General features: G+C 46.7%; 2 protein-coding genes across 2 annotated transcripts; one reads left to right on the top strand and one right to left on the bottom strand.

The window, feature by feature from the left end:
- Positions 1-4418: 4418 nt before the first annotated feature.
- H6S33_006298 (uncharacterized protein) lies at positions 4419-6623 on the bottom strand (the record flags this gene model as incomplete). Its single annotated transcript, XM_044837983.1, has 1 exon — positions 4419-6623. One exon carries the CDS (start codon positions 6621-6623, stop codon positions 4419-4421), a length of 2205 nt encoding a protein of 734 aa, XP_044689825.1.
- Positions 6624-13900: 7277 nt separating this feature from the next.
- On the top strand, positions 13901-14152 carry H6S33_006297 (uncharacterized protein; the record flags this gene model as incomplete). The annotated part of the gene is made up of 1 exon (XM_044837982.1): positions 13901-14152. One exon carries the CDS (start codon positions 13901-13903, stop codon positions 14150-14152), a length of 252 nt encoding a protein of 83 aa, XP_044689824.1.
- Positions 14153-14580: the final 428 nt, after the last annotated feature.

Raw genomic sequence — 14580 nt, 5'->3', positions numbered from 1 at the left:
TCAGAACCCTGGCCTGTGCGTAGACATACGCTTACATATAGATGCTTCCCATAATAGTAATTTTCCGATGACCTGCCAAGACTCGGCCTTACTCTCCGCCGAGCACAGTTGCCCAGCCCCGGTGCAACGTCTTTTTCTCCTGGCCAGCGATTGGGCGGCCGTAAACGACGATGAGGGAAAATAATCCCCATCGCACTTTTGCACTGGGTGCATTTGCACTCCAAGGCAGTATTTTTTTCCTTTTCGATTTTTTTCTTTCGTCCTCTCCCCACGTTGGATGGTTATTCGGAGCCTCCGACACAGAAAAAGCAATCGCTACTTTTTGGGACCTGGAACATGCGTGATTGGTAGGATAGGCGAGTGTGCGTGGTAACGTTATTCCGGAGCCCGGATCGCCGATATAGTATCCCTATCCAGGATGTCCCTGTACAGGGGTGAAAGCTTAAGCGGCCACCTTAATCGATTGTAACATACATAGAGTTCATAGGACATGCTTTAACCCTGTGAAGAAGAAGATGATGGGATTGGGGTTCGTGAGAGAGAAAGCGAGAGAGCCTTATTTCAGCCACAGTCGATGTGACACGGTATTATGTGAGCCTCATTGCAGAGGAGGAAGAGTTTGTAAGACAGTGAAAGTTCCCTTTCGGTGTCAGGTAATGAACCAAAGGCGGCGCTGGAGAATGACTGGCTCGATATGTTTAGCACGCAGTTTGGTGGAATCATGGGATATCACTCGCCAGTAAACCCCGTAGTATTACCTATTCTGTTTGACTTTGGGAATTGACGAGGCGGGTATTTCTGAACTCTAAATATCTCAGCACGTTATCGTCTATTGTGGCAGGAGCAAGTATGGGAAAGATTCGTACTCCGCCTCATCCCTGGGATCATTTCTGGAACAATCAATTGATCAACCCCCAATGTCAACCCCAATATTATCAATCTCATACGTATACCAGGCAAGGCGCATGACTTATATCCTTGAAGGTACCCGCGGCCACATACGTCGCTCCTTCTTATTGTATTCCAGCGCTTTGAAAGCTGTTAGGCGGCGCAGAGAAGATAAATTGATCCATCAATCAACCCCCACAGGATCCCCCAATACTTTCCCGCCAGCTTCATTCGGGCAGGGCCACTTCAGTCCAGTTTAGTCCAGTTCCTTTTATTGTGACTGAGATCTATAGATCTAAAGCAGGTGAGAGCCTATGGACAAAGTCAATCGTGTGTAAGAACGTATGAATTGAAACAAAGAAACTCTAGGGGGAGAAAGCTATCCCTGAACTTATAGTTACAGTTTAGAGGTCAGCTTTCTCTACAGACAAAAGTACAGATATAGCTTTAGTATAAGGCCACATCTAAACTACAGAATGAAACGTTGACAAATCAACAACAAGCAATGAGTTGTCGCAAACAACAGTTTCACCTCGACTGGCATTAATGCCTCTCGAATGGAGAGTCAACTAAAACATCATCATTATCAACACATCTATACCATACCAGCTATACCATTTCACACAAACCCTCTTCAACTAACCCCCACATCTCCCAAACCGACCCAGAGACAGAACTAAGCATCCGTGGCACGAAAGGGGTTCAACACCACTCCGTACGCGTGTAAAATGTGATTCGCTCAGGTAGCACCGCCCCCAAGAGACATAAGCCAATCATTAACCAACCACAGTCTACCGCTTCAGAGCCGGTTTCGCTTCGACTAACACCCGAATGCATCCTAATATATATGGGAGCCTTTCACAGCATCACATCTCAGTCCCTCTTGTCCGGTCGGTCCCTCTTGCCCAGTCGATCCATCCTGCTCAACCTCAGCGGAACGACAAACCGAAGTAAGCACCCGGCTGGGACATGAAACAGGCCAAATACTGCCCCGTAGGGAATGTAACGTGTTGTATACCCATCTCCTCCGCGTGATATAACCTCTATATAGCCATGGTGTCAAGGGTATAAGGCAGATTCTTACCTGTGTCCACAGGAGGAGGTGGGGGTGGGGGGAGCTGGGGATGTTCAAACACCTATGAATAGATGTATGGCTACCGTACAATCCCCCTCGAGGTCTTCAAGATAGGGGATACCCGACCCCCGGCTAGATAGCGTTTCTCCTGCAGATCGATCATGAGTATACGGGGCAGCGGAGTCGCTACTCCCGCTTACTTTGCATTCATAGTGCTCGTCTGGTGGTTGGACGGGTGGATGGGTGGATGGTTATCATGGGTTTCGTTCGATATCTAGCTATATCTGCTATCTTCTACCGGTTTGGGCCCAGGCCAGGGCCATCGAAAACTTGTTAAATTTGCCAAGGATATTAAAACCGTAGCCTAAATTACTGTAGTCCAAATTCCGCAGTGAAGATATGATCAATTGATTGATTGATTGATTGATTGATTACTTCATTAATTGTATGCAGTGAAGATCAACACCGTCCAAGGCTTTGAAATACATATCCCTAAATATATCTAGCTACCCAACTTCCCTGGATAACTGTATCCGCCATAGAGAAGCCTCTCCCCCCATCGCCACCTTCTCTCTCCGCCACCAATTAACGCCCACCATCAACACGTACTCACAGCAGTAATTTGGAAGCAATTTACGAAATGGCGACATGGCAGAGGAGGGAGAGACGAAGACAGAGAAGAAGAAGCCAGAGAAATGGAAATGGGCTGGGGCGGTCTGCAGGACAGCCCGTGAAATTATAAATTGTTCAGAAGTTACTTTCCTTATGTTATAAGTTACTAGCTTGAGAGTTGGGTTTGTTTTGTTATTTGTGTTTTGTTTTGTTTTATTTTGGTTCGTGTTGTGAGAGGTGGAGGAAGTGATTGGGAAGTTCCGGGGTAGTGTGATATTGTCATAGACTACTACGGGCTGCATACAATTAATGAATTAAACAAAAAAAAAAAAAAAAAAAAATACTCACAGCAGTCACAAAACAAGTCCACACCCAAAGGCACCATGTACCAGCTGCGCATGCCACACGCCGCCGCGAACTAATCACTAATCCCAGATCAGGAATCATTAAAAACCCTTAACGTATCAAGTAAACTACACTCCCACAACAACTCATTTTCCGATATTGCTTCCTGCCTGGGACACTGCGACTAATTTAGATCATGGACTATCACTCGCAATACATCCCGGACTCACAAAATAAAGCCAGCGGAGATAAAGTCTTATCCCAGACAGAACTATCAGAAGACCATAGATAGCTCTATACACACACCCAAAACATACATACTAGCCTCTTCCAATTAAAACAGCCACGGAAAACAGTTCGTGATGGGGTACAGGACACAAAGTCCCGAGACTTCGTTTTTTCGGACGATACAAGTGAAGATGAGCCCCATAGGCGGATGAGATCTCTCAAAACTATCTTTAGACAGTCTCGAGAGGCGGCGGATCTAATACCTGCAATGTACATACGTACATAGGTCAATTAAAGAATGTGTAAACCCTAACCCTAAATCTATTCGGATTTTATACAGTCTCGAGACTTTGCGCAATACCTACTCCAGATCTCTTTAACCACATTCCAAGATGCAAGACGAGGCGAGGTGAAGGTAAGTCTTGTCTTGTTTTGTCTCGCGCCTATCACTATAAATAGTCCGATATACAAACCCTCGAAGCAAACAAAACCCCGGCCGCGCACTAAAGCCCATGCAACGTACAAAACCCATGCTAACGCTTAACTCCTGTCCATATTCTAGGCTCAAGAAGCTTACTCGCCAGCTCAGATCAAAGTAAATAACCAATACTGACGTTTTCTGCGCATGCGGTGGGGGCATGCATTGGGCTCTCTGGCGACTTTTTGCCGAGCCTGTCATTACGCAGAGTTTCCGTTGTACATGTAAGGATCATATAATGTCTGAAGATTTAGATAGATAGCTATTTAGAACTCATCGCAAACTCCCGAGATTATATTGGCCCGTCTCGGGCTCCCTCTGTCTGGAACCTAGGTTTGAAATATTGGTCACGAGGTATCACTCGGTCATGTGACGATGTTTTCTAGAATATGCTTTTCGTAGATTTTATCTCTGGCGGTTCTAGATATAGTAGTAGTCACGGGGGTTATGGATATTTCTATAGAGTTATGAGTAACACATTCGTTTGCAAATTAAAATATTCTTTATTATTCCGACTTTAAGCCTCCACTCACTCCTCAAAAGTCAAATTAAACTCAAAGTCAAAAGGTTCAAAATGTTCGAAAAAAGCAAAAATAAATATTTATTCAAGAACCCTGCCCCTCCTCGGGCCATAATAATTAAATCATATACCACCCTCCCCTCCCCTCCTCCCCTCAAATCCCTCCTCAACCCAAAAGCCAAAACCAAAAAACACATCACCATCAAACATTACGCCAATAGACGAATAAACAAAACAAAAACCACTAGCAGACTACACTAAACTACACTACTCTACAAGAGAGCCACGAAACCGGCAACCATCAATCCAACCATCACACCGGCGGCACCATGGACCCTGTTCGCGGCACCCTCAAAGAGGGCTCCGGCAGGTGTCGCGGTGGGCTTCACTGGGTGCGCTGTAGTCTTGGTTGAGATGGTGGAGGTGGTGCTGTGGGAGGTGCTGTGGGAGGTGGTAGAAGAGCTGGTTGAGGTAGTGCTGTTGACAGCGGAGACGGTGGTGTTGTGGACGGCGGGAACTGCCACGGGGGAGACTACTGGGCCTCCGGTGACAGAAGCCGGGTGAGCGCAGTCGACACCGGGAGTGCATGCAGATGGAGCGGATGGAACAGCAACACCAGCAGAGGAAACCGGAGCACCTGGAGCAGACGGAACAGCGACACCAGCAGATGTAGCCGGGGCACCTGGTGCGCCAGTAGCAGGAGCAGATGGGACAGCAACACCCTCAGAAGAGGCGGGGTGACCGTGAGGGCAGTTAACACCAGGAGTGCAGGCAGATGGGGCGGATGGAACAGCAACGCCAGCAGATGAAGCCGGGGCACCTGGAGCAGATGGAACAGCGACGCCAGCAGATGTAGCCGGGGCGCCTGGTGCGCCAGTAGCAGGAGCAGATGGGACAGCAACACCTTCAGAAGAGGTGGGGTGGCCGTGGGGGCAGTTAATACCACAGGCAACGGGAGCAGATGGGGTAGCAACGCCAGCAGATGAAGCGGGAGCGCCTGGTGCACCGACAACTGGAGCGGATGGAACAGCAACACCGGAAGAGGAAGCGGGGTGGACGTGGGGGCAGTTCACACCCGGAGTGCAAGCAGAGACAGGAGTCACGGTCGAGACGGCAGGGGCCTCAAAGGTCGGGACTGGGGGGTATCCAGTGACCGCCGGGTACGTGACAGTGTTGGTGTAAGTTACACATTCCGCACCCGCGCACTTGCTGACGGTGACAGTCGAGCAAGGTGTGTAGACAGTCAAGTGCAGAGTTGAGGTGACGACCGTGGGCTTGACGGTAGTGGTGGCGTGGCAGGCGGTCTGGTCACACTTGGTGAAGGTCTTGGTGATGTAGGAAGTGTAGGTCACGCATGGGGCTTCCTCATCGTCGGTGGGCAATGGGGCGGCGGTGATGACGCTGCTTCCAGTGTTGGTTGGGGCAACAATGACAGTGCTGTTACCGTATGGGGCGGTCACGCTGGATGTGTGCACGGAGCTGATGGGACCCGTGACAATTGGAGCGGTGGGGTTTGTGCCGATGGGCAGGACAGCGGTGACAGTGGTGCTTGTAACCTCGGGGAGCGTAACGTTGGTTGTCGGGATAATAGAGCTGGTGGTGGGAAGCACAACGACAGTGCTCGTGTTGGCAGGGACTGTCGTGACTGGGGCAACGATAGTAGTGTTTGATATCACACTCATCGACGTCGTAGAAGTTGAAGTTGTAGAGGTCGATGTTACCGGCGGGGCCTTAACAGCCCCGGTCTTGCAGTTCTCCGCATCCGTGCAAGCCCCCAGGGCCAAAAAGACAGAGCTATCCAAGAGCGAATCTGCCGTATCACAGATAGCCACTTGAATGGTGTGAGCGCCCGGAGCTATCACCGACCCACCCGCCCTCAGCAACGGCGTAGATCCATCAAAGCTCGACCCCGAAGCCGGCGGCGTCACCACATCCGCACTCGAGAAGAAGCCCCCATTGATCGTGACGGGGGCACCAGTCGAGTCCACCGCAATCTGCTTACCGTCGATCCAGATGCCAAACACATCATTGAAGTCGCTACCCACCCACTCGGGGTACTCCTCGCTGGCAAAGACGAACTCTGAGAAGAAGCCTGCATAGCCGGTTTCGAGGATGACGTCCATGCTGAGCACCGCAGCATCATACGTTTGTACGCCGCCGTTGAGGGACTGGCAGAGCGCACTACCGGCGGTGTTACGGTCTTTGGATAGTTCTTCGCTGGTACCGGGCCCAGGGACGGTGTCGATTGCATTACCTGAGGTCATAACGATGGAGTCGCGGATACCCAGCGGCCCATCGGTATAGGTGCCGGAGCTACCGGAGGCTCCGCTGTAGGTAGCTGAGACGAGAGTGATACCGGGGCCGAGGACGGCATTGGCTAGTGCTGTTGCGTCGTCGGTCGGGGTGACAATAAGGGCATTGGTAGTAGCAAACGCAAGAGCTGCGAAGCTGAGGAAGTATTTGGAGTTGTAGGTCATCTTTATTAGAGATAGAGAGATATGTATATTATATTAACGATAGAACTATCCTAGATGGGATATTTATTATATTGTAGGTCAGAAACGAATGAAGGAGGCCAGGAAAGAGTGACTGGCTGCGCTGCAGGATGCGGTGGAGGTTGAGAAAAGTGGTGGTATGGCGGGAGATTCTCTTTAAATATATCTTCAAAATCTACTACCAACTGAACTGACTGACTGGTTCGACCCCCGGAAAGAACATCTGCAGGTCCCGGATCTTGGCAGGAGTATAACAGCCAGTAATGCGGCTAGAAAACCAACGAAACCTCCACCACTTGTGTCTAGCCTATCTCCAGTCAGCCACATGAATAATTGGGCATCAGAAAGGTACCGAACCCTCCTCCCCCCCCCCAAACCCACACACACACATAATTATCATAAGGGGGAGATTGTAAACCCCCCGAAACTCTGTTGAATTACAACTTATCGTTTCCCTCAATGATTCGCATTCACCATTCCTCCTATGGAATATGGAATATCACGAGGTTTGCAATATTTATCCACTTCCGGCTCCGTCCAGCGTGGTACAATGAATATCGGTAGATCATAATAAGCTCACCCCTGTCTTCTCCATGCCCATGAGAAAATCTTATCTGTACCACGTTTAGCACGAGCTGGTTCTGTGCCATCGGATGTATGGGGGAGAGGGAAGGTACAACGCAAACAAAAGCGGTAGGAAGAGTACACAGACTAGAGTATCTTCATCCCTTTTCGCGCGCGTTGCGGCAAAATATGGCGTTCGTTCCTGGCTAGACGTTGCCCTTGGCACAATTTCGATGCGGCAGAGAGAGCTTGTTCTTTCCTTCTTTGTGGCTGGACTAGGTGAGACAGTCTTTGTTCCTCGATTATGCAGGCACGCCGCACGCAGGCACAAGTGGTTGTTTTTACCGGCGCAGGAACTAGAGACAAACGTTGTCGACTCTTTACATCATTTTCCTCCTACCTAATGTCTGATAGGGCTAGGTCTTGAAAATGTACCGTCCCCTCGGTTAGGAATCAAACTGCCTAGGCATTAGTATGGGGAAGCTCAGAAAAGGGGATCAAAGACAAACAAGATTGCAATCAAAACGCTTGACTCTCTTCCAAACCTCCATCATCCATGGACGGATAGTCTACTATCCTTCCTCTATTGCCAATTCTAACTTCTTTCCACAACCTGCCTTTGACAAAGCCCGCAATCAATGCATCATCAAAGGACTCGGTACCGTTGGCTCGGATACTCGTTTCGCTATCCCACCACCGGGCAAGCCGAGCTGCTGGTACGACTCTGGATCAGTGCTATGCTCGATTGGGTGTCTGTGCTCCATGGAGGCGGTGGCTGAGCCCTGGACCATAGTGGTCAAGGCATGGGTAGATGGAGAGCGATGGGGGCGGCCAGGTTGAGGTCGGTTGGGATGATTGGGAGATACGGATCTGAAGTCGATCGAGTGGGTATTGCAGATATCGATAATTGGCGTTGCTTGGCCCGGGATCGGGAGCAAACAGATCAACATCCTCGTTACAGACTTCCTCCACTCCACTCCACCATCGAGAAGGGCTTACAACAAACAAACTCTCCATATACCTGAAACATGACATCCGGACTTTGTTATGCAGGCAGGAAGCCTCCTCTGTGCTTAAGGTACGGTGCAGTCGGGCTCTCGTCCTGAATTTATGGCGGGAGGGTTCTTGCACTGCAAAGCCATGCTGGATCGATTGATTGATAAGACGGATTACATGCGCAATACAATCTAGAGTCCCGATGAGCTTTCATCTTGGTGTTTCCGGTTGTGCTACACGGGAAGGAAGTGTAGAGAGTGGCCATAACCGGCTGATATTCAGCTCTGTCTTGGCGGGCCAACACTGTGTTGTGGATATCTGTCGTAGAGGTGAAGTTCTCGACACGTCTCGACGCCCTCACCCTACGATGTCTGTCAAGAAGAGATGGAACTCACGAAAAAATAAGCTTTCTTGGCATGACAACTAAGTTATGTACCCAGAGTAAAGTATGTAGGTACAGGACTTATCAAACCAACTACTTCAACTACCCAAAACAAGTAGTGATTGACATTTATCGTTGACAAGGGTTTATTGGTACGATCCTTCGATCAATTGAGAATTTGTAACGTTTAGACTTGTCCGGAATCCTACAGCTCGTATAAACTTGCATGTATCTCTGGCGTAAGTTTGTAATTTAAAGCTTAAGCTTAATCGTGCTTGACGTACCCGGCCCGTTAAGTATAGCCGTGTATGTACGCAAACGTCTGCGGCGGCCAACCGGGGAGGGATAAACAAATCTCATACTATCCCAATCTTGGAGAAAGGACGGGGGGGTTGGTGTGGAACCAGATTGTGGTGTGCTGAATTATGAACGCTGCATCTGATTGTCGTTGAGGATGGATCCAGGCCCGAAACAATAGCAGTAATCCAATAATTCACGCCGTGAGGGTCCCTGGAATATATACTCAGCTAGGGGATATAATATGTATCGATAATTCGAAGGAGCCCGTTTTACGTCATCATAGCGGACGTCCAACCTCCAGGGACAGGACCAAAGATTGAACATGTCGAACATGAAGGTTGGCCATTGAAAGCATCAAGCTTTTCCCGTTAAGTGATCCGCACCCTGGGAAGGTTCAATCTCCGGTGTAGGGCCAGGTAGTTTGTGCTCAAATGCTTCAAGATCTCACGGAATTTGAACCAAAACTAAAACTCAGGCCAGACGATATTAGCACCAGCTTTGATGCTTCCATTGGTACTTCTAGCCGTGGCTCCACTCTAGGATACGGATCAGGCGTGTCGCCCTTTTTTCGAAACACTATCTAGGTGTTACCAGATGTGCGGAAGGGGGTAGTGCTTGGGTGTAAAGAAGGTTAGTTTGACGGCCTAGTTGGCTGGCCAGAAATTCCCTGCCGGTACTTGTAGTTACCCATGACGCCATATTATATCAGAAGGCTTTTTCGGTGGTGGTAGATGTGTTTGTATATATACTTTGTTGTGTTGTTGGGGGTGTACCTGTATCACATAACAGGTATAGAAAGTCTTCTGTGTAGGTTGATCAATTGAGCAGAATAGAAACGTAGTAATATGAGATCCAGCCTCCTTCCTTCCCTCCCAGTTTTATCCCCCTCACTTATCGTCACAGCTTTATACACCGCGTCATTATCCCATCACTTTGAAAAAGTTACTATCATTCCACTAGCTCTTTCCTCATATAATCTGTTCCACACGATAACTATAATAAGGCGGTGGCATCATGGCTAATCACTCGGTTTTGTCGTATTAAAATACAGGGGATATATTACAGGGGTAATTGATTGACTGATTGATTTATAATTCCTTCGTATATAATAGAGGTAGTATAGCGCCAATATCCAAGGAGTGGACGTAATCGATACAATGCTCATTGCTTTATTTCGAGATGTTTACCGGGGTGGATTCTTGGCTTGGTACAATTCTCATACTAGGTGACTTATCTAAATAGTATAAGCTTCCTCATTGTAATCACGAAGCATTCCTATTGGCCACAACAGCTTAGATAGAAGCACATATAGACAAAGAACTGCTCCCGATCCGGGAAGGGATGGAAGGGAGTCGACATCGAAAGCGCAAGCTGACAGAATTGTGGGTATTATATTATATATAACTTTGAACTCCCAGATATATCTTCAGAATCTCTTTGTGAACTACGTATTTACCTAGAATTCGAACTCATACTAACGAGGAAGGGTAGGTGTGCCGCGCAGCAGCACCCGATCCCGATCGTGAGCCCTTTATTGAGAAAGAAGGACTGATATATATTAGCTAAGTACTCATGCCAGAGGTTTTAACAATTCGGACCAATAATAGCATGAGCTGAACGTAAATAGATTGGACAGCACCATTTCACTTCGAAGGTTTAGCGAATCTGATAATTATAAGACAGACAAAACAAATCAACCTCCATGCACTAAATAGACAAATCTTCAATCGATTCATTTACTCATTACATGCGTATAGTGCGACCTCCGGCCGCACTGCACTTGTATCCTTATATAATCAATCACATCACTCAATTGTATTTACGAAGAAATCAAAAACTGCAAAACGAAAATATCTTCTGGTACCACAAGAATATTAGTTTTGATTTATATTAATTTCGTTTGAAAGAGAAAGATAACGTGGAGGGCTTTAGATCTAGCTCTGTAAAACTACAAGAATAATCTGTTTCGAATTTTCTGCTCCACATGTTAATATTAATTTCTCAGATATATATACATTTATTTATAAGCTTAAGAAAAATAATGAGGATAGACCAACCCCAGTGACACCACAGCCCCCATTGTAGTTCTAGCATGATCCGTTCAACTAGTGATTACTATATTTTAACATATACCGAATCGTGTCAACGCCATAGAATTAACGAAGACATGCAGTTTGATTTCCACGCGTTCTATGGACCAGCAAGCACACTCCCGACCATTATAAGGAAGTAATGGTCCTTGGGACTAGCAAATAAACTCCCTACTCCTATGGAAGTAATGGTCCCAGGTCCCTTGAGACCAGCAAACGAACGTACACGTAATGCCATCCTTGTGCAAATCTAGACCCACACTCATCCTCATAGCCAAATAACAGTGCTGAATTCAAGATCTCAATATCATCTGTAGCACGCTGCACGCATCTCATCAGCAAAACATTCTGGTAAATAATATTCGTAGAAGTGTGCTTATACATACCTTGATCTCGAGCACTTCGTGCCACCGGATTCGCCTAGTGAAGTACACTCGCCCCACAAGAATATCCTCCAGTTCTGATCCCACATTCTTGTCAGCAAAAGTATTCACAGAGTGGATATCTCTAAAGGGAAATTTACAACTGGAATATCGGTCTTCTCGGTGCATAATTTGCAAGGGGCCACCGAGATAGTAGAGTACTCTCGCCCCACAAGAATATTCTCCAGTTCTAATCCCACACTCTTATTAGTACAAGTATTCACAGGGTGGATATATTTCTAAGGGAAATTTACATCTGGAATATCGATCTTCTCGGTGCATAATTCGCAAGGGGCCACCGAGATAGTGGAGTACACTTGCCCCACAAGAATATTCTCCAGTTCTAATCCCACATTCTTATCAGTAAAAGTACTCACAGAGTAGATATATTATCTCTAGAGGGAAATTTACATCTGGAATATCGATCTTCTCTGTGCATAACTTGCAAGGGGCCACCTAGATAGTGGAGTACACTCGCCCCACAAGAATATTCTCCAGTTCTAATCCCACACTCTTATTAGTACAAGTATTCACAAGGTGGATATATTTCTAAAGGGAAATTTACATCTGGAATATCGATCTCATAGCATAACTCGCTATGGACCACCGAGATAGTGGATCAGTACATTCACCCTACAAGAGCAAGGCAGAAATCTGTTCCCGTGTTCTTATTAGTAACATGCCCTCGTAGAGAATATTCATGCGTGAAAGGTCTTTTTTTACATTTCTAACGTCATCTGCTCCAGCCCGAGCCTAATGTGTGCAGTACACATGCCCTACAAGAATATAGCGAGTAACTACATGTAATTTAATATTTATTAGTCTAGTATTCTCGTAGGTGATATTCATAAAGAGGGGTTAATTGTACTTACTGAGGTATTGACGACTATACTCTGGAGCCCCAACCCTTGAGCCATATAATCCTTCAAGCTCGATGATATCTTGCTCTTTGATACGACTTTATCGATAAAACCGAACTCTTCGGCTGGTAAATACTGGTGAGTGAGCAGAACAGGCTGAGGAGAGTTGTTTCTAGTCATGAAGACTTACCTGATTGCAGTACATATGCCCTACAAGAATACTCGCCCCCGGCCCCGGGGCAGACCAATGCAGCGAGTTTGATAACTCTGTTGCAGTCAGCCGAGGCCGGTGGTGATAAAGCTTTTGTTGATCGTGGGATCACGATGCAACTGAGGGATAAAACCCTCAAAGTGAGCAGCAGACCAGCCGCAGAGAATGGTGTTGTCAAACAGCAGGTGAACAGATACCATTACGGTAAGAGAAAATAAATCAATGTAAAGAAAATCAACTTAGAGAGATAAAAAAAAAAAATATGAGGTGATAGACCATCATTGTAAGAGAAAGTGAGTTGCTTTCACACGTAAAGAGGATGAAGAGAGCAGCTCTTGGGATGGATAGGAGATTAGGAGAAAGCGTGAGAGAGTGTGAGATAAATACAGTCATAATAAGAAAGTGTAGTAATCAAGCCAAGAGAATAGCAGATTCTCCCGGGGAGGGCTGGGTAAGCAATGGTGCGGCCTCTGTCAATGCGAGCACCATGCATGTCGCTAAATGCACCCCCTTCCCCGAGAAAGGGCCGCGTATTACACCAGTCCCACATCTAGTATCAATACTGACTTGGTCTACTCTAGAGACTGTTTGGTATTATTCCCCTGCGCAGCTCCCAAGCAATATCCCCTTCAAACCGAGCCTAAAAGGCCAGTTTTATAGTTTCAATAACGCAGTTCAAGTACCCATTATACACCCGAGTTCATCCCAGCGCTTCTATTGGTTATATACCCACTTCACAGCCCATCGGTAGACCGTTGTGGTGGTGACAAGTCATCTAATACCTTTATCAAGCCTTGCGAGTGATATTTTGTGATTGGGTATCCTCCCCGTTTCACGATCATGAGTGAATATCACTTCAAATAGGCTTCTCTATGGCATGTAGAAGATTACTTTATCAATCGTATAGACTATACAACTATACTTTGAAGACATATTTACAGTATTTGTCCGATTTGACGAGACCTGGCATATTGTGGCATGCATGGGGAATGATACAATTGCGTGATTTAAAGTAACACAACCCCACCTCGGTTAGTGAGTCAGTTATCATGTCAACTGTGAATCCCAAGTTAGAACATCTCTGAAATAAAAATCCCAATTATCTTCTACATTTAATGAGCCCTGAAATAAAACGGAGTTGCAGATGTTTTCTCCAGAGAGGTTCATTCGTGAAGTGGTCTAGTGTCTTGGCAATCAGATTAGGAATGATATTTCCAACATGAATTCTCTTTACAACCCCATCCACCACTAGTGAAACTCTAATAACGACGTAATTCTTTCCAAACAATGCATAAAAATACAACCGATGACTCAACAATAACCATACACGTATACACCCCAACGAAACTCCTCTACCCCTCTTCCCCCGCCCCCACCACACATTAATATCATCGCTATTCCTGTCCTTACCATCACAACGAAAATCTATCCATCATGTATACGACCGCCGTCACCAAGTTTCTTCTCTTCACCGTTCTCGTCGCCCTTGCGGTAGAGTGCAGACCTGCCCCCGCCCTAGACAGCCTCGAAGGCCTCTCGAACAGGATCCGTACCGGTGCCGTCGCTATCGCGAACCCCGCCCACCCAAAAGACTCGAGGATCCAGAGGATTACCAGCAAGGATGGTGAGGTTATCAGAATTCAGAATGAGGGCGGGCCTCAGAATGAGGAGGGGCAATATGAGTAGGACCTTGAAGGTTATCACAGTATTTAAGACTACACATACTTTCGCTCACTCGATTATATACTTGTATTAGCTAGAAGATACGCTCTTTACTACATATAGATAGAAAACTTCGAAAGAAATCGATGTAAAAACTTAGAATTTCACGTGGCATGATGTATTGTTCATCTATGAGTGACTAGATTGATAGGAACCTACCATCACCTTAGGTAGCCGAGTCGTTCAATGCGGAGAGAAGGTTCCGGAAGTTAGCGAACTACCTCGCTCCTGCAATACCAATAATTCCGCCTTCATATTCACGAACAGAACTTATAAGTCAGTGAACCACCAAATCCTCAAAGATATCCTAGATCATGGGTTTAAGCCAAATTGTACCGGTCCTGGCATGCTTGGCAAAGGGTTAGGGATGGAATTAAACTACAAGTGCCACA

This window comes from Morchella sextelata, assembly GCF_020137385.1.
Source record: "Morchella sextelata strain SCLS chromosome Unknown scls_20, whole genome shotgun sequence".
Classification (NCBI taxonomy): domain Eukaryota; kingdom Fungi; phylum Ascomycota; class Pezizomycetes; order Pezizales; family Morchellaceae; genus Morchella; species Morchella sextelata.
This window is presented reverse-complemented; position numbering and strand designations above follow the sequence as displayed.